This window comes from Lissotriton vulgaris, chromosome 1_1, assembly GCF_964263255.1.
Source record: "Lissotriton vulgaris chromosome 1_1, aLisVul1.2, whole genome shotgun sequence".
NCBI classification, from domain to species: Eukaryota; Metazoa; Chordata; class Amphibia; order Caudata; family Salamandridae; genus Lissotriton; species Lissotriton vulgaris.
Window position 1 is genome coordinate 981422266 of NC_141685.1, and position 22576 is coordinate 981444841.

Genomic DNA, 22576 nt, shown 5'->3' on the forward strand with positions numbered 1-22576 from the left:
CCGAGGCGTTCTGGATCCGCTGGAGTCTCTTCTGGAGCTTGGCGGTGGTTCTGGCGTAGAGGGCATTGCCGTAGTCCAGTCGGCTGGTGACGAGGGCCTGGGTGACGGTCTTCCTGGTCTCGGTGGGGATCCACCGGAAGATCTTACGTAGCATGCGCAGGATGTTGAAACAGGACGAGGAGACGGTGTTGACTTGTCTGGTCATGGAGAGGGAGGAGTCCAGGATGAAGCTGTCGGTTTGGGTGCGTTGCCCAGGGCGGGGGGCCACCAGGAGTCGTCCCAGGCGGAGGGTGAGGACTTCCGTCTTGTCTGTGTTCAGTTTCAGGCGGCTGGTCGTCATCCACTCGGCCACGTCTTTCATCCCTTCGTGTAGGTTGGCTCTGGCGGTGGCGGGGTCGTTGGTCAGGGAGAGGATCAGCTAGGTGTCATCGGCGTAGGAGATGATGTTCAGGTTGTGTTGGCGTGCGATGGCTGCAAGGGGGCTCATGTATGCCTATGCTTATTGTATATTAATCACCACACTTCAAGGTTGTCATAAATCACTTTCCGAACGCAGTGACAGCTCCAGTTCTGCCACATGGTGCAGCGGGTCACAGCTTCGAGGCTTTAACTTGCTACCGACTGTCTGGCGCTCCTGGCCCCATGGCCATGCTTGGGCTGAATTTCTTACCATTTGTCTGCCCTCAAGAGTCCCTGCCGTAAGGCATCCCAAGGACCTTGTTCGGGAAAATGCCCTTTTCCCTCCTTATGTGAAGATATTTATTGTTATACTTTGTGACACCGTTCCCCTTGGCACCTACGGCTGTGACACCCACCTTCTCTGGTGTGGGTGGGACTCAGCTGTGGACTGTTTGTTCAGGTCACCCTTTAAGCGATTCTTGTGAACACGCCCTCTCTACCCGATGGGGCCCTTTACATCAAAACTGCCTTGGTCCCTCATTGGCCTTTTCTTAGGTGTGCCCCCCACCTGCTGCTGCTGTGCACTTTGTCTGCTGCCCATGGACTAGGCTAGCTGCCCTCCCTCTAGGGTTGGCTGCGCCTCCCAGTCAGCGGTAATTCACTTTGGGTACACCATCCATACCTGGATCTGTGCACAGAATGCGTCCCCTTCCATTCATTACTGCACACAAATTATCAGCATATCAGGTACTATGCACCAAAATGCATTGCTAATAATTACTTTGCAATAATGCCTGGTGAGTGGGTGTGCATAGAATGTGAGTCAGTAATCACTGAACTAGAATGTCTGTGCCACAGCAACTTCATACATAATGCCTTCCAATCAGTTATTGGAAACATAATACGATCTACTCCCTTCTCTAGTTAGTATCATCATCCAATGCTGTTATGCCTCTTTTGCCGATGTATGTGGCACGTCATTTCCTCCCTCACACTCTGCCATATGCTGCTACTGTTGTGTTCTAGTGTTTTCTACGCCAGTGATATGACGGGCATAGGACGTCAGGACATGTGACATGCTGTAATAAAAAGGGTCTCCGCCCCGCGTACGGCAGTTGGTGACGTCGGGCAGACCAGTAACACGCATCCCTGTGTACGAGTCATCATTGGGGTCTCCACGTGCTGGGCCTAGTAATCTCAGTGTGCCGCAACACCCACAACACAACAGCTGGCGACGAGGGTGGGATCGCCCTCACTGCATGGTGGACCAGTATCAGGGCAGCCACGAGCGTGAACATCCGCTTGAGGTGCTTGTGCCCTGGAGGCATATAGTGATGCCGCAGTGACGGCAAATGTGAGAAGTGAGCTGCGGTGCACCTGCGAAGTACCACAATCCTCAGCTTGGCCAGGCACACATCGCACACCCCTCACCACGAGCCGCGGGCCCTCCTCCTCCCTCCCTGCACAGGCGCGAGGCCTGGAAAAAGTGCCGAGCAGGAGAGAAGCGCTTAGCCCCCAGGCGGTGGGCACACCCCCAGACGCAGCACATGACATAGGGAGCCACGGAGCACTCGCCCAGCCCGCAAGAGCGCACAAACACGTGGGAGCACAGGCCTAGAGGATACCCCCAGGCTGCCGAAAGAACAGGAAAACACGTCGAGATCACAGGCAACTCCAAAACGGCTGAGAAGGCGGGCCACAGGAGGCGAGAGGGCAGCAAAAGGAGGAAAACCCCCAGCAGCCAGCAAGCATTGTCAAACCCAGGCACAGGGCATAAGCCCTAAAAAGCATAGGCACAACCAAGTGCAGAACCGGTCTAATAGCATAGTGGAAACACCCTACGACCACCAGCACGCACTGGTGAACGGTGCGCTGCTTCAAGAGACATGGCCACCATACCCCCGATCGAACCATTCATTGTGGAAGGATCTCCATCGTCCTTGGCCCCGAAGTGGAAGGACTGGGTAGACCGCCTGTTAATATTTTTCGAAGCCACCAAAGTACACAAAGAACAAAAACGTGCTATGGTCCTTCACTTGGGAGGGAAAGATGTCCACAATATAGCGAAAACCCTAGTGGAAGCGCCACCAAAGAACCACCACTCGCTGATTAATGCCTTGAACGCGCACTTTGAGCCCATGACCAACCAGGACTATGAGCGATTCATATTCCGTCCGGCAAGACAACTACCGGAAGAGTCGTTAGACACGTATCACGCCCGGCTGAAGAACCTAGCTTCTACGTGCGGATTCGCAGACACTACTGAGGAAATACGCAGCCAGATAATACAAGGCTGCGCCTCTGCCAACCTCAGGGAGCGTATTCTAGAAGAATCTGGCAAACCGTTAGCCAACATTCTGACCTTGGGGCGCACCAAAGAACTGTCAAAGGCCCGAGCGGCCCACATGGAGGCGGCCCTGCAAGCGCCAGTGAAGGCCGAGCCAGTCAACAAGGTAACTGTCAAGTCCCTGACAAAAATGGACCAACAAAAAGGCACAGGAGGTGCCACGGGGACATCGCCAAAGGCGTGCGGATACTGTGGGGGCACACCACACCCCGCGACAGAGTGCCCCGCCAAGGGAAGAAGGTGCTCCGGCTGTGGGCGCTTTAACCACTTCGAAAAAGTCTGTCGGTCGAAGAAGTTTTGCAAGCCCCGACAGGTAGTAAACGATGTGCCGGAGGGGGACCCCAGCCAAAGTGACATGGACGATGATGAGGAGGAGGAGAGAACGGTGCACAAAGTGCACATGATTGGCAACACCACCCAAAGAGCCAGACGACTACCGCAGTGCAGTATCCGGGTAGGTGCTCAGGAAGTCATGGCCGTCGTTGACACTGGTGCGACCATAAATCTCATGACCTCCACCCTACATCAGACTCTAGATCCACCGCCGGTGCTAAGCCCCTCCAACACCACTGTATTCGCATATGGGCAAGACACCCCACTGAAAATTTGTGGAAAATTCAAGACATCCATTTCACATGGTGACAAGGCCGTGACCGCCAACGTGTTTGTGTCCGAGGACGGGCAAGAAATGCTCTTGGGCTGCCGTACAGCGGAAGATCTGGGGGTGGTTACATTCGCCTTTGGGGTGCATCAGGAATCAATCCATCAGCTAATAACAGAATTCCCGGATGTGTTCAAAGGAATTGGGAAGTTCACTGGGAAGGAGGTGCATCTCCACATTGATCCGACCGTGCAGCCGCTAGCTCTGAGACACCGCCGAATTGCGTTCCATCTGAGACCGTTGGTAGAAGAAGAACTTAAAAAGCTGGAGGCGGCCGGGATCATAGAGAAAGTGTCTGGCCCCACTCCATGGGTGTCACCCATTGTGGTCACGAGAAAACCCAAACAACCAGGAGCGGTGCGAATTTGTGTAGATATGCGTCTCCCCAACGCCGCCATCAAGAGAGAAAGACACATAACACCCACCATCGATGACTTGATTGGGGAGATGGCTGGAGCTAGCTGGTTCTCCAAATTGGACCTGCGGTCTGGCTACCATCAGCTAGTGCTGGATGAGGAGTCACGCAACATCACGACCTTCTCCACACACCTGGGGCTCCGCCGATGCACACGTCTCAGCTTCGGAGTATCCAGTGCGGCTGAGGTATTCCTAAACGTGATACAGGAACTCATTGCTGACATACCAGGCGTGATCAATGTCAGCGATGATATCATGGTGCACGCCAGGACCATACCAGAGCACACCAGTCGCCTGACCCAGGTACTTTGGAGATTGCGGGAAGCGGGCCTCACACTGCATCGTGAGAAGTGTGAAATCCTGAAGCGGAAACTACAGTTCTTTGGATACAACTTCTTCATCGACGGCGTCAATCCGGATCCGGACAAGGTCAAGGACATTAAGGAAGCCGCAGCCCCCACCTCAGTCACGGAAGTCCGGAGCTTCCTGGGCATGGTAAACTACTGTGGCCGATTCATACGGGATCTGGCTAACCTAACACTGCCGTTGAGAGAACTCACGAAAGACGCCACACCATGGAAGTGGGGACCTGAGCAGTCAAAAGCTTTTCAGGAAATATAAGACGCGCTCTCCGAAGCTACAACACTGGCCTTCTTCGATCGCTGGAAGCTGAGGCTGGTGGCAGTAGATGCTGGACCTGTGGGACTAGGGGCCGTATTGATGCAAAGGCAGAGGGCGGACGAAGACTGGACCCCGGTAAAGTTCGCCAGTCGGTCCCTCACGGACACTGAAAGAAGATATTCCCAAATTGAAAAAGAGGCGATAGCCATCCACTTGGGGTGTCGGCATTTCCATCTGTACATTTATGGGAAGCCTTTCGTAGTTGCCACAGACCACAAACCCCTAGTGGCTCTGTTTTCGGGGACCTCCACAAAACTCCACCCCGCATTGAGAAATGGATGCTACAATTACAAGAGTACAACTGCAAAGTGGAGTATCAACCGGGATCTCGGAACCCGGCCGATTACCTATCCCGACATCCCCGAGCAGCTACCCCTGGAGAAATGGAGGAAGCCGCCGACACCGAGGAATACGTGAGATATGTCACCGCCAGGTCGTGCCCCTTGCCAATGTCCGTAGAGAGCATTGCGGAAGCCACCCAGAGGGATGAGTGTCTACAAAGGGCCAGAGTGGCGCTGGGGAGCGGAAACTGGCACAAGGCCAAGGAAGAGTGGAAGATCCTGACCCCTGAGGCACAGACTGCCCAGGTGGTGCAGTTAGCTCATATAGGCCACCAAGGAATGGTCAAGACCAAATCGAGACTGCGAACAAAGGTATGATTCCCCCTCATGGATGACCTTGTAGAAGCCACGGTGAGAGCCTGTGCAGCCTGCCAGGTGACGGGGGAAGGGTCTCGAGCAACACCGGTAATTGTGAAGCCTCGGCCACACTCTCCCTGGGAGTGCATCAGCCTCGACTTTGGCAGCCTTCCGGATGGCCGGCACACCCTGGTAGCCATCGACGACCACTCCAAGTACCCCGAGGTTGAAATAGTATCCACCACGAGTGCCACAGAAGTCATTCCCAAGCTGGAGAAAATCATGGCCGCCCACGGGTTGATGAGAGTACTACGAACAGACAACGGTCCTCCTTTTTAGGGACAAGAACTGGCAGACTATCTCAAAGCGGTAGGCATTCAACATTGCCGAATAACCCCAAGATGGCCACAAGCCAATGGCGAAGTGGAGAGGTTCATGCGAACACTCAACAAAGTCATCCGCATTGCCCATGACAAAGGGCAGGCACTGGAGCTGGCCATATTCACCTTCTTGAGGAGTTATCGGTAGACCCTCCACACCACTAAGGGGGTCGCCCCGGGACATCTCCTCATGGGCCGGGTTATCACCGACTCCATACCTCATCACCCACGGTGGCGCCCTGATCCCACGAATGAATGTCAAATAGAAACTCAGCGAAGGAAAGCATACGCTCAAGTCAGCCAGCGGAGAAGGGCCAGAGCCTCGCAGATCACCCGAGGTGACGTAGTGCTACTAAAAAATCGCGCCAAGGCCATGGACTGTGATTAATGTGAAGGGAAGCAGGGTCATTGCCGCCAGGGGCAGAGAGACAGTGACTCACAACGTGTCGCACTTCAAGAAGTACTACCCTGAAGAAGACACTATCGCCGCCCCAGCGGCACAAGTACTGCAGACAACACCCAGTCCAGAACGAGGATGCTCGCCCATGACACAGAGCCCAGTGTGCTTCCGAGAAGATCAGGAGGCGCCGGCTGGCGAGAATACCTGTCCAGCTGAGGTGGAGAGCCATGAGGGAGACCGACTGGCGGGCGATCCTGAGCCCGCTCTCCAAGAGGTGCCGTCTCCGGCTGGGGCTGGCCTCACCCCGGGCCGGGGGGCCTCTCACCACCGGCTAAGAAGAAACCCCCCGCCCTAATGTCGACTCCGAGACTATTTCAAGTAAGACTGTTCCCTTTATATGATTGAATTATTGTAAGATTTTCATTCGTCAAAGCAGAACTGAGAACTCTGGGACTGCCAAGTTAAAAGAGAAAGCTCCGAAAACTTTAACGTTCATTTTTGTTGGTTGGGGAGGAATGTTGTGTTCTAGTGTTTTCTACGCCAGTGATATGACGGGCGTAGGACGTCAGGACACGTGACGTGCTGTAATAAAAAGGGTCTCTGCCCCGCGTACGGCAGTTGGTGATGCCGGGCAGACCAGTAACACGCATCCCTGTGTAAGAGTCATCATTGGGGCCTCCACATGCTGGGCCTAGTAATCTCAGTGTGCCGCACCACCCACAACACAACAGCTACCAGGTCTTTCCTGACTTCGCTCGGTTTACAGCGCTACTCTGCAGTTCATTAGTATCACCCTGCTATGCCGCAATATCGCCCTGGTTCTTAAAGTGGGTACAGGGAATCCCTCTATTCCAGTTAAGGGCACTCGTTCATGCCCCAACGTGTTTGTTCCCCTACCTTCAAGGTTATGTTGGAGGGTCTGTGCGTGATGCTTGACTGCCGCTGAAAGACCAGATTAGTGAGGGTGTCCACGCCGCGAAGCACGACTGTGAAAGGCTGGGACGGCGCTGCCTTGAGCTCAGCCCAGTAGTCTCCAGGTTGAGGCAGTGGGTGCAGCTCCAAGGCCTGGAGTTCATTGCCCTCGAGGTCTATCAGGGAGATGCTGTGAAAGTTGTACGAGTCATAGGTTGTAAGTCCAGTGACTGACAGTGTCATTACTGCTTCCGAACCTGCAAAAGAGAAAAAGCCAGTAGTGTCAGAAGGTAAACAGTTAAAGTGAAGGTTAGAGGTACATTGACTCTAGGCACAGAAATAATAACCCAGGAGCAGTTGTTGAGAATTGTTCACTGTGTGGCATATATTCCTCTGTAATGGTGGTTAAAGGCAATCTCTGTATCACTCACATAATCCAATGACTGTTTTCTATGTCTAGGAATAGTCCAGTGCAATATTAACTTGATCACTGTGGCCTGTGGCAGGGCATCTGTTTGCAAAACTTACGGTTTAGATATAGCTCCTAGCTGGCGTTTTCTTTCACTTTCTTCATTTTACTAATGTGCTAGTACTTTGTATTTAGGTGGTGATAACTAAACTTCTACTAGTAAGATTAATGTAACCATTTTGTGATTTACCACTATTTAAAGTCCATGTGGTGATATACCACTTTAGTTCATCAAAGTGCTCTAACAGAAGGTAAGACATTTCTATAGAATGAGACAGGTAGCTTTAGGAACATGTCAGAACCCCTTTCAGAGGGCCATGCTGCATGCAAGGGCTACTGGGTCCAACAGTGGTGATTTAGGCCTTTTACTCCTGATGTTCCAGGGCTTGACCCACTACGGATCCTGAGCAACTGGGCTAAATACCCCTTCTGCACTTGCCTTTCTGTGGTAGATGTGAACAATACATCTAAGGCTCCTTCAGAAGGCCTGCAAATACGGATGAGTTAACACAACTCATAACTCAGAGTGCGTACAGTACTAACTGTAAATCAAAGTCTTGTCAAATACCTACTTTTGTAGAAAAAGAAGTATTTTATTTCTAACTCTACATATGCAAAGGGATAGCAACATTGGTGAGCAATAACACAATCCCCTTTAGGTTGGGGTACTAGTCGTTATCAAGTGAATCAATGTCTTACCCTCTTACTTATAACATGGTTTAGATTATTCCCATTCACTGGTGGCCGCATTCAGGGAATGCTTACTAATAGACCTTACTCAAGATTTCCCCTTTGACTCCTTAGGATTTAGCCAAATGTGTATATGGTGCCTCAGCACCATTAACAGCGACTCCTTCCGGGGCCACAAAGGCCCAGTTTCAGTCTTACCCACTCCAGCAGTACAGAAGGGGTCAGCAGTGCAGCGAGTGCACCTCCACAGGCACTTCCGAGTCCTGATCCCTGTTTGGTGAAGTCAGGTTGCTCGAGGTACACGTGGCAGAACCAGGCATGCACAGACTCTCTCCTTCGAGCAGCACTGCAGGGTTGTTCCAGTGTTTACAGCAAGGGGGTGCATGCCTGGTGCTCCCTCGCATGACACTCCTTGCATGGCCCATATCACGGCAGCCCTGTGCTGGTATACGGTGGTCACCAGACAATTCATACACATGGACAACAACCTGATCAGTGCTCAGTTGTTCTCTTAACACCTTGTTTCAGTTGTCCTCTCGGTTGGTCTCGAAAATAGACCTGGCTCCCTCGAACACTTTTCACTTCATCACAGGGCTTACTGGCCTTGGCAAGTAGGCAGGCACTGTCACTCCAGGCTACAGGGCAGGTTATGTTGGTTTTACAGGGCGGTGTCCCCTAAACCAGCAGGGAGAATAGCAGGCCTCGGCGCCCAAGTCCTGGTCACAGTCAAAAGTGTTGCAGAAACTCCCTTTCTCACACAGCCAATCTGGCTGCTTGGCAAAGGACAACATTTGAAATCTCATACTTCCCTTCATATAATCCTTTTCCAACAGCAAAATGTGGTTTAGGGTCAGAGTCTTCCAGTGTTATGGTCGGTATCTGCTTCTTTTGAAATGTACTCCTTTTCTTTTTTTTCTTTCCTCATGAAAGACTGTCTGTCACAGCATGCAAGACTCCAAAGCTGACTGCCCCACAACACAGTTCATTGGAGTGACCAGAGTTCACACCTGGGTGTCAGCTACAGTGATATGTACATTAAAAGGTTAATCCCAGCCCTAATCTTTATGATTTCCTTATTAGCCCCATCTCCTTCCTGAGATGTGTCCAGGCCCCACCCTTGTATCTATTACTGAATCAAAAGTGTAAAGAGAGAGTCTATGCCTCCCTAACTCCAGTGTGTGTCCCACCCAGCTCACAGGAATGCAGCAATATCCAAATCTGTCTGGGGGATTCGACTCCTCATGTCTCACCAGGATGGCCTGGGATTTCCAAAATGGAACCTATGTCATGTATCGTTATAGGCACATGCCCACTCAGTATACATTCTCAGCACACTTACACTCCAGTACTGTCACCTCCATGCATTGTGCCACTGCAGAAACACATACATCCAGCACACACATTCAATCTGCATGCACTGGTCAGTATTGTGACTTTTCTTCATTGTACCACGGTGTGCTTTTTGCAAACACACACAAGGACCTGACTGGCCGTTAGGGCTGGACTGTTCCCATGAGGCACAGGGTCAAAACTGATTTGCATATGGCTGGGTTCAAACTGAAATGGCATGGTGAGCAGAAAAACGATAAATTTAGGCCCAGATCTCTGTACTGGGGTGAATGTATGACATTGTTCTGCATTCTGTCTATCAATTTTTTTTTTCTGCATTTGTCACGCCGAGTGGGACGGGTATGCCCAGACGTGAGTCCTGTGCTCTCCATGCCACTGGATTCAAGCTATCCTGGCTGATGAGGGGTGAAACCCCGAAACCGGTCCTAGGATGCTTGATTCCAGTCCAGGGAGGACCTGGCCTGGCAGTTTGGGCTGGACTGTTCCGATGAGGCACAGTGTCAAGACTTATTTCCATATGGCTGGGTTCAAACTGGAATGGCATGGTGAGCAAAAAAACTATGGATTTAGGCCCAGATCTCTGTACTGGGGTGAATGTATGACATGGTTCTTTTTTTTATCCTCATTTTGCTCAATATCTTGATGGGTTATACTCCTAGTCTCTCTAGGTCTTATTTTGGGGACCCTGGTTGTAGATCCTAGAGCGAGACCCAGAAAAAATAGCCCACAAGTATACAGCTGTTTCCAGTTCCATCTCTGCATACTAACTGTGCCAACCGGGATGCCAGGAGATAATATGGCCAACAGAGTAGGTGGCATAATCATTGGACTCACGTTACCTTCTCTCTCCACTTTATCAAGGGAGTCCACACCTTCTCTCCGCTTTTTTAATCGCATGCCATATCAAATTCACTAATATATACAATGTTACGGAGGCAATCAGAAAATGTTGGGGGATTCCCAGATTTCTATAATTTACAGATTTCCCGTCTTGCCAGCAAGACTACATAAAACAAAAATTAGGATTCTACAGAAGAAATTTGCACTTCTTGATCCCAACTTAATCCAAAAAAAATTAAAGTTAATGTTACTTTTAATTGTATCAATATGATTTCTTCCAGAAAGAGAATTATTGCATTCCAAAAGGGGACAATTTTGGGACATGACATAGGCATATGTGTATCATCAGCCTCTGCCTGCATGCACCTGAGACAGGTATAAATGTTGCTAGTGACCTTAGAGAGTTTTACAGGAGACCAATATACCCTATATGTGGTAAACAGAGGATTTTGTTTCCGTGGTGCTGATTTTGCTACTGTTCGCAGCGTAGAATACGAATTACTTCACATTTGCATTAGATCCCGCTTTTCAAGCTCTTCGCCCCACAATTTTAGAATTTCATTCTCAATATGTCCTTCTGTCTCCACAAAGGCCCAATACCAAAACGATGTTTCCGTACGCCACTGACCGGTTCTCATTACTTGGTCAGATTTAGTATCCTTAACCTTTGCCCAGTCTTGCGTAGCCCACCAAGAGCTTTGTTGGTAATATTTGAACCTTGTCAGCAGACCGTTGGTGCAGTTACTCAATGCTTCCCAGCTCATCAAATTTGTACCAACCTCAAGGTCCACCCAACAACAAATACCTCCAGTTTTCAAAGGTTGGCTCATTTGGTCCCTCAAACACTCCGGTGTACCGGGAGAGTCCCAAATTGGTGCCCATGATGAAAAATATGGGATTTGTAGAGTGTTCCGCACATACATCCCAACCGTCAGTCCTTACTTTAAAATCTTAAGCCTCACTTAAAAAGAAATTTGAATCCCTGTATTTAAAAAGAAAATTTGGTACATCTGCCTATAATGCTTCAAAAAGCGTGCCAATCATTATATTATCAGCCTTATTGGCCAGCATACGAACATTCTTGAATTGGAAGGCATAACAATAGGCTAGTATATCTGGTAATGCCAATCCTCCAATTTAAAGCCTCCTATGCAATTTTTTCCAGGAGATCCTGGAACCTTTTGATGCCCATATAAAGCTTCCTATTCTTACCTGGAGTTTTGCTATATCTTTCTTTTGAAACATCAGTGGGATAAAATTAAACATAAATGTCACTTTTGGCAAAGTAATCATTTTTATAAGGTTAACCCTGTTGTAAATATTAAGTGGTAAATTTGCCCATTTAGAAAGCAAACCTATAACTTCATGACAAACTTTCTTCCAGTTTACTTTTATGATATCTTCAATATTCTGAGTTATTTGGACTCCCAGATATCTTATTTGATTCTTCACCCCGCTGCTTGCCACCCCATGATTCCAATCCATGATCTCGGTGACCTGGGGGCTGATTTAGTTGATGGGGACCTGCGTTTGCTGAATGAAATTAGTTTTGCTTTGTTTATTTCAAAGCACACGCAGGTCTCAATCTACAAAATCAGCCCCCACCGCAGTGAAATCAGCCCCCTGCTCGGCAGCATTCCAAAATGCCCAGTCCAGTTTGTGACAAAGAAGGGGTCCTCTATTCTCTCTGTTCAGGCAATGGGGTTGAATCGTCCCTAGGGGTTTTCTTGGCTCTACATCTACACATACTTTAGGTACGCTCAGAATAGAGTTCACATGGTAAAAGTATGCCAGATTACTCCCTTGTTTTATATGCCTGCTTATATACACTGGTTTAGCACCATGGTAAAACTATATCAACTATTTACGCTTTTGATGCTTGTAATCACTTTCATCTGCTTCTGTCTATTGATCATTACAGTACATGGATTTTATACAAGAATAGGGCTGGTTTAATAAACATATTAAAAATGTCCCATAGTGTATTCTTTGTATACTTCTCTGAGAATAAGTAAACACAAGTGACTGGGCAAAAGGTTCTGATCTATTTCCATGATCCCTGAGGGGTCAGAGTTATCATGTTCAGTGGTTTCCAGAAACCATTCGCTCCCTGGTAGAGTTATAGGGGTTTCCGGTGGCATTGTGAAGTAGCTGGTCTACAGGCCAACATATCCTGTAAGGGTGTCTGGAACCAGTCTAGGCACCAGACCCATAGTTTATGTTGTCCAAACAATGCACAGATCCTATGTATTGGTAGGAACTACACAACATTGTGCTGCTAAGGTTGGTTGGGTTCTTAGTTAACAGTCAATTTGAGTAGTTCAGTCATACTTTCTCAGAGACCCCAGTCCACACTTATCTGGAGACATCCGTAGAGGGAAGGGAAATCCCCCTCAACTGAGTAGCTATGTATTGGCTGTAGGTTTGTCAAGTTTGGAGGATTACAAATTTCCTACACTGTGCATACCAAATCTCATTAAGTTTATTCTATTATAAAGACCTTTTTCTTTAACAATGTCTGAACACAGAGATGACGTTGAAAATCAAGTAGCTGCTTTAAATATTGCAAAAAGTTGCAGAAAGGCAGTAACAATGAAATGACTACTACATGTCCTCTCGGCACCGGGTCGGGATGTTTCCTTTGTGGTTGAGGCACACAACGCATTCAGAACAGAGGTATTCTAATCCCACCTGCAGATTCATGCACACAGTTGTTTCACACTTACATTGAAGATGAACCACCTGATGAATATTTTCCATACATGGAGATAGAAGTCCAATTAACTTACCAAGAGCATATTAATTGGTTTGAAGGTGCCCTGCCCCATAACACAGAAAAAGTGAAACTCGGTCCGCTCAGTAAAGAAGGAGCGACCTGGCCAGTCTTAACTTCTTATACACTGCATCCAAACATTGCTACTTTACCAGCAGCAGGAAAGTGTACACTTTACAAAGATTTAGTAAACATTTACAGAACTCTTACACAGTCTATAATGCCAACACTGACAGCTCTACCTGTTCAGGCTGCACAACCTCAATTGGCTACTATGGATATCAGCCCCCAAAAGCTGAATTCTGTTATGGTAAATATTCCTACCACTCGGGCGCAAATTCCATTCTGGATAGCACAGAAAAAAGCTCAGTTGAAGCAGTTTTTCCCCATACAGGTCCCAAGGAAAAACACAGAATATTGACATTCTGCTTGCCAATGGGGATGGATAGAAGATTGTGCCACTTTGGGTACAATCTTCGCTGCCGTTAATACCAGAGCTCATGAACCCGTTCAATCGTGGCAATGCCAGATGTATTGAATCAAAATTGGAATGAGTCCTTGGGCAGAGCGTGCCTTGGACTTGGGGATGAAACTAATGGGCAAATTTGCCCAAGTTTCTGCAATTATGTTAAGTAACATAAAAGGGAAGGTAGCAGCAGTGGCTGTATGCCAATGCCTGAGGGAATTCACTCCCACTCACAGGAGTGAGAATTGCCTAAGATTATTGAACAAACATATGCTTCACTGGGTAGAGAAAATCTTGGTGCCAGACCTGGAAAATAACAGGAATTCTGAAATAGATAACTCTAAGCAAGCACCTGATTCTTCTAAGAAGAAATGGGATAACAAAGAAAAACATAAACAAAATAAAATACAAATAATGGGGGTGGGTGTCCTCAACAGGAACACAAAGAAAGAAAAGAACATTTTAGAAACCAATATAATATTGAGAAGCCTAACAGGTATTAGGATACTGATACACGTTCCTCTTGACCTTGTCGTAAGTCATCCGGAAAAGAGCGCAGTTTGGAAGAGCGAGTCAAGCTGAAAAGGGAGACATACTTCTCTTCAGACTACATCATTAAACAGGAAGACAAGCAAAAGATTCCTAAAACGCAATTTAAAAAGAAGAAAGTTGCTAGGATCAAATTAAGAAATGCCCAGGCTACTAAGGACTCTACTTCTGAACGGGAAATGGGCAGTGATGATGCTGGACAGTACGGCAGAAGTCACAACGGCTCACCAGAACCTGATGGATTATATGGTAGTGGTAGAGCTGAGTGAGTATTTTATGGTGGAAATACCTGATACAAGGGTAAGTGTTCCACATCGCTTATAAGAATAACACTCCAAATGGAGGGGTACATACCCAGCAAGTGAAGGATCTCCTTTGAGACAACCTGACATGTGGTTATGAAATTTTTCTTGGCTTAAAAATATGGTCCACCTGAGTTCATAATTGAGTGCCCAATGGGGGAAGATGTAATTTCAACTGTGTTCTCTGATCTCGTAACAAAATCAGTTAAAAATTCATACTCACAGGAGTCTTAGATTACAGACATTTAAACACTTCCACACACATTTGCAATAAAATGCACATAGTGCCGCACCAATAAATAATATTTTGCGGAAAATATACAAAACAACACTTGACATCTCAAATAAATTTTTCTGACAAAATATAGTGCCTGGAAGCAGATATCTGACCGCATCCTCAGTCCTAGGGTCTCAGCAGCAATTTTGTAGTTTTCCACAGGGATATAAGAATAGTCCCGGGCTGTTTTCAGCAAGAGTGACAGGTACTTCAGAATTTTGATGAGGAGGCATTATCCTACGTAGACGATATTTATCTGACGGACGATGAATTAATGAAACATTTGGCTAGAGTAAACCACATAATTCGAGCGCTTGCTCACCTGGGTTACAAATTACATTTTAAAAAATCAATGATTGACCATATCAATGGTTGACTGACACAACATCAATGTCAAAAATATTGCTGGAAAAATATAGACTAAAAAATATTGACTCCCTATACTGTACACGTAAATACAAAAATATTGACAAAAAAATAGCGATGTACAAAATATAGTAGTACAAAATATTGATTTGTATATAAATCTATCTATATATATATATATATATATATATATATATATATATATATATATATATATATATATATATATTCACTGGACGGTTCAACTCTCCTCTACGTTTCAGGCGCTGCCAGCAAGTGCGTGGCTTCGCGCGGTAGAACCAAACCGCTATACATCAGAACTGTGTTTGCCCCGAGTGTCACCCGGTTCCAAACCAAAAGAAGCCGCCACTCCAGTCAATCCATTTTTAAGAAGCAAGTAGATTTATTATTCGATCCTCTACAGCATGTCTCACAGCGAAAACCAACGCGTTTCGTGAGCTCCCCACTCACTTGATCACGGTTGTTACAAACACTGTTTGCTGAAAATAATTTAAAAAGGGAGTCCCTCCCACCTCGGTCACATGATTACAACCATACGTTTTCTATCACAATGGCCTTCTGGGACTTGTAGTTTCAAAATTGCATAATGTAGTTTCACATTAAATACAAAGGAAATCAGCTTGGATACCCTCTCCCTGCTGATAAGTAATTCTTAAAAGTAATATAATTTTTCAAAAACAACATTATCTCTTAAGGTTTCTTTGTGAGTCAGAAAAAACAATAATAATTCTAAATCAGTATTCATTGTCAGACATTTAAATTGAAGGTCGGGTGGTTTGCTTCAGTCTAGTTACTACAGACATATTAAATGCCCTCTAGTGGGCTGACTCAGTCATGTGCTTCCATATTTTTATTATCCCGTCCCTTATGAGTATGCCTCATTTTAGTTTTGTTCATAGGCACGGTTCTTTGATCCAGGTCTTATTCCATCAGACCTAATCTAAGCCCTCTAGTGGGCTGACATCACTGAGGGTAAAGTGTAATGATTAGAAAGTAAGTTCTTATAAGTTATTGTGCTTTTTATCCAGGCCCAGATCTTGGCTTGTTTCACTGCTGTGCCGTGGTTTTATGGAGGGAAAAGAAGTTATTATGGAGTACATCAAGAGAAGCTTTCTATTTGTTTTTTAAATGTGTACATAAAGTTCTTCAGACTGGTTCAGTCCGTAAGGGGTCATTGTTCGAAAGTTCAAGATATGGCGTGATTCCTTTTGGCGCAACAATTTTTCCCGGTGTCCTCCCCTTTCTGATAGGGGCAATGTTTCCAATCCCAGAAATTTTAGAAGTCGCCAATTTCCTTCATGATCCGTCTCCATGTGTTTGGCCACTGCATTTCCTTTGTCCTTGTTTGTAGTGGCCCTTGTATGTTCCAAGATACGCTTTTTCAGCTCGCATATTGTGCTTCCTATATAGCGTAGCTTGCACGGACATTCAATCAAATAAACTGTATATTGGCTTTTACAAGTGATCAATTCTTTTATCTTCCAGGTTTTTCCATTAGCCATTTTGATTTGTTTTGTGGGTTTGGCTATCTCACAAACCTTGCAGTTATAGCATTTATTGAACCCAACTGTTTTAAGCCAAGAAGTTTTTTTAGGGTTCATGAAATGACTATGGATCAATCGATCTTTCAAGTTTGTTGTTCTTCGGTATGTGACCACCGGGTGGTCACCCATCTTTTGACCAATTGTTGTGTCCAGTTTTAGCAATTTCCAGTTTTTTTTAAGGATCCGGACAACTTGTTTTGATTCTTTGCTATAATCCAATATAAGTCTTATTGGTTCTTCTGTTTCATTTTCTTTGACTTGTGGTTTGAGACAATCCACCCTTGGTTTCTCGTTTGCTCTTTCCAGACATTTTTTAGTCAGGTTTTTTCCATATTTTCTCTTGCGGAATCTCTCCATTGTCATTGCACTATGCTTTTCCCATTCTGTCTTCTCACTACAGATTCGTTTCACACGGAGAAATTCACCATACGGTATGCTAGAGATTAGGGCAGGTTGATGAAAGCTCGTGGCTTCCAAAGTTGAGTTTGTGGCTGTTTTCTTCCTGTGTAAGGTTGTCTCCACTTTGTTGTTTCTGACATATACTTCTGTGTCTAAAAAAGATATGGATTGCCTGCTTATTGTGTAAGTGAATTTCAATCCTCTCGTACTGTTGTTCAACAATTCAAAGTATTCTCCAAATTCACTCTCACTGCCATCCCACACTATGAATAGATCGTCAATGAATCTCTTCCATTGTATAATGTGTTGGGTGAATTTTGTGTTTTGTTGGTTCCAGGCTATCTCTTCCTCCCACCAACCCATTGCTATGCAAGCATAGCCTGGGCTGAATGAGAAGCCCATCGCAGCGCCATTGCGCTGCCGATAGAGTTGTTCTCCAAAGAAAAAAATGTTGTTTGTCAGTAGCAGAGTGATCATTTCATACAACATATCATTATGTTCCTTGTAATGTATGTTGCGTTTTTCAAAGAAATGCTTGCAAGCCATCAAACCCAAGTCATTGTCAATGTTTGTGTATAATCCGATAACATCCATGGAGATCAGGAGATAGTTATCTTGCCAAACCAAATCAGATATAGTACACAAAAAGTCTGTTGTGTCTTTCAGGTATGATTTTAAGCTCTCCACATAGGGTCTTAGAAAGAAATCAATGAAATTGCCCATTGGTTCCATCAATGAACCATTTGCCGACACTATCGGTCTTCCCGGTGGTCTAGTGGAATTTTTGTGGATCTTTGGTAAAAAGTACATGGTAGCCATTCGAGGGAAGTCGACTGTTAAATATTTCCTTTCTTCATAGTCGATTAGGTTTCTGTTTTCCCATGTTAAGAGTTTCTGGTCTAGCTCTCTTTTTAATTGATCCATCGGGTTTTTCATTAGTTGTTCATAATACTCGGAGTTCGATAGTTGGTTCATCGCTTCCTCCGTGTATAAGTCCTTATCCCAAATTAACACGTTGCCTCCTTTATCTGCCATTTTTATTTCCACATTTTTGTCATTGATGAGGGTTGTCAATGCTTCTCGTTCTTGTGGAGTTAAGTTGTCTTTGAATTTCATTTTTGGAATATTATATAATTCCTGTATTACCTCCTCCTGGAAGATATCGATTTTGTTGCCTGGAGTGAGTTGCGGATAAAATTTGGACTTAGCCTTCATTTTGCTCATCCCAGCTCCTAGTTGTGGTATTGCTGTTCCCAGGGTTATTTCATTTTCTTCCTCTGCATTCAGATTTAGAAGGGTTAAATACCCGTCTGCGTCTTTCACACTTAGATCTGAGGATGGTTTCATGGGGATTCTGTTGATTTGGGGTTTGTTTTGTCTCTCTAGAAAATGTTTGGCCAGTTTTATTTTTCGTATGTATAGATACAGATCTATCCTCGTCTGAGCTAAATCCATTTTCCTTGTGGGACAAAAGTTAATGCCTCTCTTGAGTAACGTCGTTTCTGTTGCTGTCATTGTCCTTTTTGATAGATTGACTACTTGTAATTCTTCCATCATTTGCCCCTCTTCTGTTTCATACCCCTCGTTTCTGGTCCACTTTGTTGATTTTGTGTGTTTTCTCCTCCTGCCTCTTCTGGGTTTTTTTGGGGTTGTTGTTGTTGACCTCTTTGTCTGGGTTGCCAGGATCTTCCACGGCCTCTTCCTCTTCCTCGCATTTGTCTGGGCGCCCCCTGCTCCTGTTCCCATTGCCGCTGCTGAAGCACGAGGCGCATATCCCCTAAAAAACGCTGCTGTTCTTCATCCAAGTGTGAGTCTTCATCTGTTTGTTCGTTTGATGTGATTGAAGATAAGCTGGAGGATGAGACGGTTTTGGTTTGTGATGGTTTTTTATAGGGGTCATATTTTCGGGCAAATGTGAAAATTCTCCCTTCCGCCTAATCGTTTGCGTCCCTTACAAATTTATTGTGTTTTCTCAATCTTACAGTTTCCTCATGTTGCTCTATTTGTTGTTCCAAATCTTCTTTGAATTTGGTCATTTCTTGGTTTAATTTAAGAGTTTCCAATTCTTTTTCCACTTCTTTGAGTTGTTCCTTTATTTTCTCCAGGGCAATCTCGATATGCCTAACTAATATTTTTATTAGGCCCAATGATGAATTCAGGATGAAAGCTCCCCATTCCTGTAGTAATTCATTCGTTACATCCTGTTGACTTGGCATCAACATTATTCTTAGTCCCCTTGGGACTCTTTCTGCTTCCAAGTATTTACGTAGTGCAATGACTTCCCAGGACTTATTGATTTCTTTTCTGGTTAATTTTTCCCATTGTCTTATTTTGCCTTTTGTATCATCCTTCGGTGTATCACTCTGTTTTGCTTGAGCTTTCTCCATGTTGCCCTTATCGAACATATTGGAAACATGTTCTTTTCTTTTGGCTTCTCTTTTCTCCCTTTCTACGATGCTGTGATGTGCTGTTCTGGATCAATTATTATAAATTGTATTTTTGTTCTGTTTCTTTGAGTGACTGTCGGCATACAAACTAAATGGGCTGATTTTGGCTCCGGAATGGATACAAGTGTCATTGGATAAATACGCGTCTTTCACAGTGTGTCACGCGCTCATTCCAATTGTCTTTGCGCATCGAAAAAACACACCCGTTGTTTGATCTGCCGTTGCTTAATCGCCAGGCTTTCCTTTATATTTTTCAAATAGTGTTCCGTAAGGAAATGTGCAAATTGGATGTTTTAGTTTTTCCGTCTATATAGAGAAGGAGAGAGGGGGATCCCTTCTTACCTCGGATGAGCCCTCCGGGCAGTGTGGGTTCCCGTCCTCTGCAAACGCTTCTCAAATCTGCTTCCTTCGGCTCCAAGATTTAACGCGATGAGCACCACAAGAGGAATTTCAAATATTCACTGGACGGTTCAACTCTCCTCTACGTTTCAGGCGCTGCTAGCAAGTGCGTGGCTTCGCGCGGTAGAACCAAACCGCTATACATCAGAACTGTGTTTGCCCCGAGTGTCACCCGGTTCCAAACCAAAAGAAGCCGCCACTCCAGTCAATCCATTTTTAAGAAGCAAGTAGATTTATTATTCGATCCTCTACAGCAGTGTTTCCCAAACTGTGGTCCGCGGACCCCCAGGGGTCCGTGACACATTCCCAGGGGGTCCGCAGGCAACAGTTTTAAAAGTACAGAAAAGTTTATTGTATAATTAGCAGCTTTCTAGCAACAATAAAAGTGTCAAGATAAAGCCAGTGATTAATGTACCTGCTTGAGCGTGAGGAGAGTTTTGTTTAGTGGCAGCTTTGACTTAACTAATGTAGTACAGAGGGTTACTGTGCCTACTGCAAAGAACGTGTAACATGCATTTTAAAAAGCAGCATTTTATAGGCTTAGGTTCGTGGTTACTGCTTTTGACACAGATTCTTATATTACTGTGCACTTCATAAGTGACAATCGTAATGTAGCAGAGGGACCTATAAACTGTCATCAAAGAGCTGCTTGCAAACTGCATGGTACCAGTTAGTAACTTTTGTTTTTTCCCCGTTATTCATTATCCTGTAGGTGCTAAAAAGATTTATTTGGGTGGAAATACATTTTTAATGTTAAAGTCAGTGCTAGCCCCTGTTTAGTTCTGAATCCTGAGCTTGTGCTTTTCGAGACCAAGCACTCTTTAAACATTTTATATACACACTGATTTACATGTATGATTCAATATCTCTGTTTGTGATGTGAAGTGCGCTGGCATCCTACAATGGTATGAGAGATGCTAGAAAACAAATGAAATGCAGGTGAGAGAGGGGCTATTATTCAATATAAAATACTAAGGGCCAGATGTACGATCCATTTTTATATGAGCGAACGGTTTTGTGAACTCGCTTTCACATGCAAAAACGTATTGGGTCATGTACATTGCCTATTTCGCGAAGTCGCAATTTGTTTGCGACTCGCTAAATAGGTTTTGCAACTTGCTATTTAGAAGGGGCATTCCCATCCAAATAGCGAGTCTTAAACCATGTACAAATGTTTTGCGGTCTCAAAACACTCGCAATTACCACCTACGTCAAGTAGATGGTAATGCATTCGCAAATGGGAAGGGGTCCCCAGGGGACCCCTTCCCCTTTGCAAATGCATGCAAAATTATTTTTTAAGGGCAGGCAGTGGTCCCAGGGACCTCTGCCTGCCCTTAGAAAATGAAACGAAACCGTTTCATTATTTTTTTTTTTGAATGCACGGTAAATGGGCAGATTTTTTTTTTAACTGCTTTATTTAAAAGCAGTCCCAGACATGGTGGCCTGCAGAGCCCAGCAGGCCACTATACCTAGGAGGGCTGGCATTCCAAATAAGCTCGCAAATTGCGAGAGGCTCATTAATATTAATGAACCTCGCAATTTGTGACCCCATTGGGAATCCAAAACCGTGTTAAACACACTGTTGTACATTTCATTTTAGCGACTCGCAATGTGCCACTCGCAATGTGTCGCCAATTGCGAGCCGCTAAATGAAATGGTCGTACATCTGGCCCCAAAATCCTTAGGGGCAGATTTACAAGCCTCTTGCGCCTCTTTTACATCACTGTTGCGTCACTTTCGTGATGCAGCGGCGGCGCAAAAGACGCGCCATGTTGCAGGGTATTTACAACATGACCCATCTGGGAGATGTGCCACGTTGTCAAGCCCTGCGCCAGAAAGAGGCGTTCCGGCGCAGGAACGCCTCCTAAAAGTGGCTGAGTGAAATCTACAAGATTTCACTCAGTCACTTTGTGGCCCATGCTGCGTCAAAACCCTGCGCCTGCTTGAAGCAGGCGTAAGGATTGACGCAGCATTAACAAGATAGGGCCCCCGGAGCATTGCTGTTTCTGTGTCGCGCTTGCGGCGCAACTCCAGCAATGCATCACCTTTACGGCACAGATGCGTCATGCATCTGTGCTTTTTTGCCCCATGAGGCGCAGCATTGTAAATGCGGCGCATCAATGGTGGCGGAGGCAAGGTGCACAATAAGTGGCGCATCCCTGCTGAAATGCATGGATGCGTCACTTGTAAATCTGCGCCTAAGTACTTTGAGAATTTGTTTTGTGTGCACATGTGTGTATTTTTTTCGAATTACTGTTTTAATATTTGAAATTTAACTCATACAAATTGCTTGGGGGTCCTCGGCTTCCAGTGGTGACTCAATGGGGGTCCTCAAGAGTCAAAAGTTTGGGAACCACTGCTCTACAGCATGTCTCACAGCGAAAACCAACGCGTTTCGTGAGCTCCCCACTCACTTGATCACGGTTGTTACAAACACTGTTTGCTGAAAATAATTTAAAAAGGGAGTCCCTCCCACCTCGGTCACATGATTACAACCATACGTTTTCTATCACAATGGCCTTCTGGGACTTGTAGTTTCAAAATTGCATAATGTAGTTTCACATTAAAAACAAAGGAAATCAGCTTGGATACCCTCTCCCTGCTGATAAGTAATTCTTAAAAGTAATATAATTTTTCAAAAACGACAGAAAAAACAATAATAATTCTAAATCAGTATTCATTGTCAGACATTTAAATTGAAGGTCGGGTGGTTTGCTTCAGTCTAGTTACTACAGACATTGTTGCGCCAAAAGGAATCACGCCATATCTTGAACTTTCGAACAATGACCCCTTACGGACTGAACCAGTCTGAAGAACTTTATGTACACATTTAAAAAACAAATAGAAAG

The 22576-nt window shown here is 45.5% G+C and overlaps 1 protein-coding gene across 1 annotated transcript in view; it reads right to left on the reverse strand.

Annotated features, from left to right (window-relative positions):
* The window catches only part of LOC147748339 (von Willebrand factor A domain-containing protein 7-like), a 434333-nt gene that overhangs the window by 16853 nt on the left and 394904 nt on the right, over window positions 1–22576 (reverse strand). Inside the window, exon 13 of the mRNA XM_086936415.1 lies at window positions 6821–7092. Coding sequence (XP_086792541.1) covers window positions 6821–7092 — 272 coding nt within the window. The remainder of the gene's footprint in view (window positions 1–6820; window positions 7093–22576) is intronic.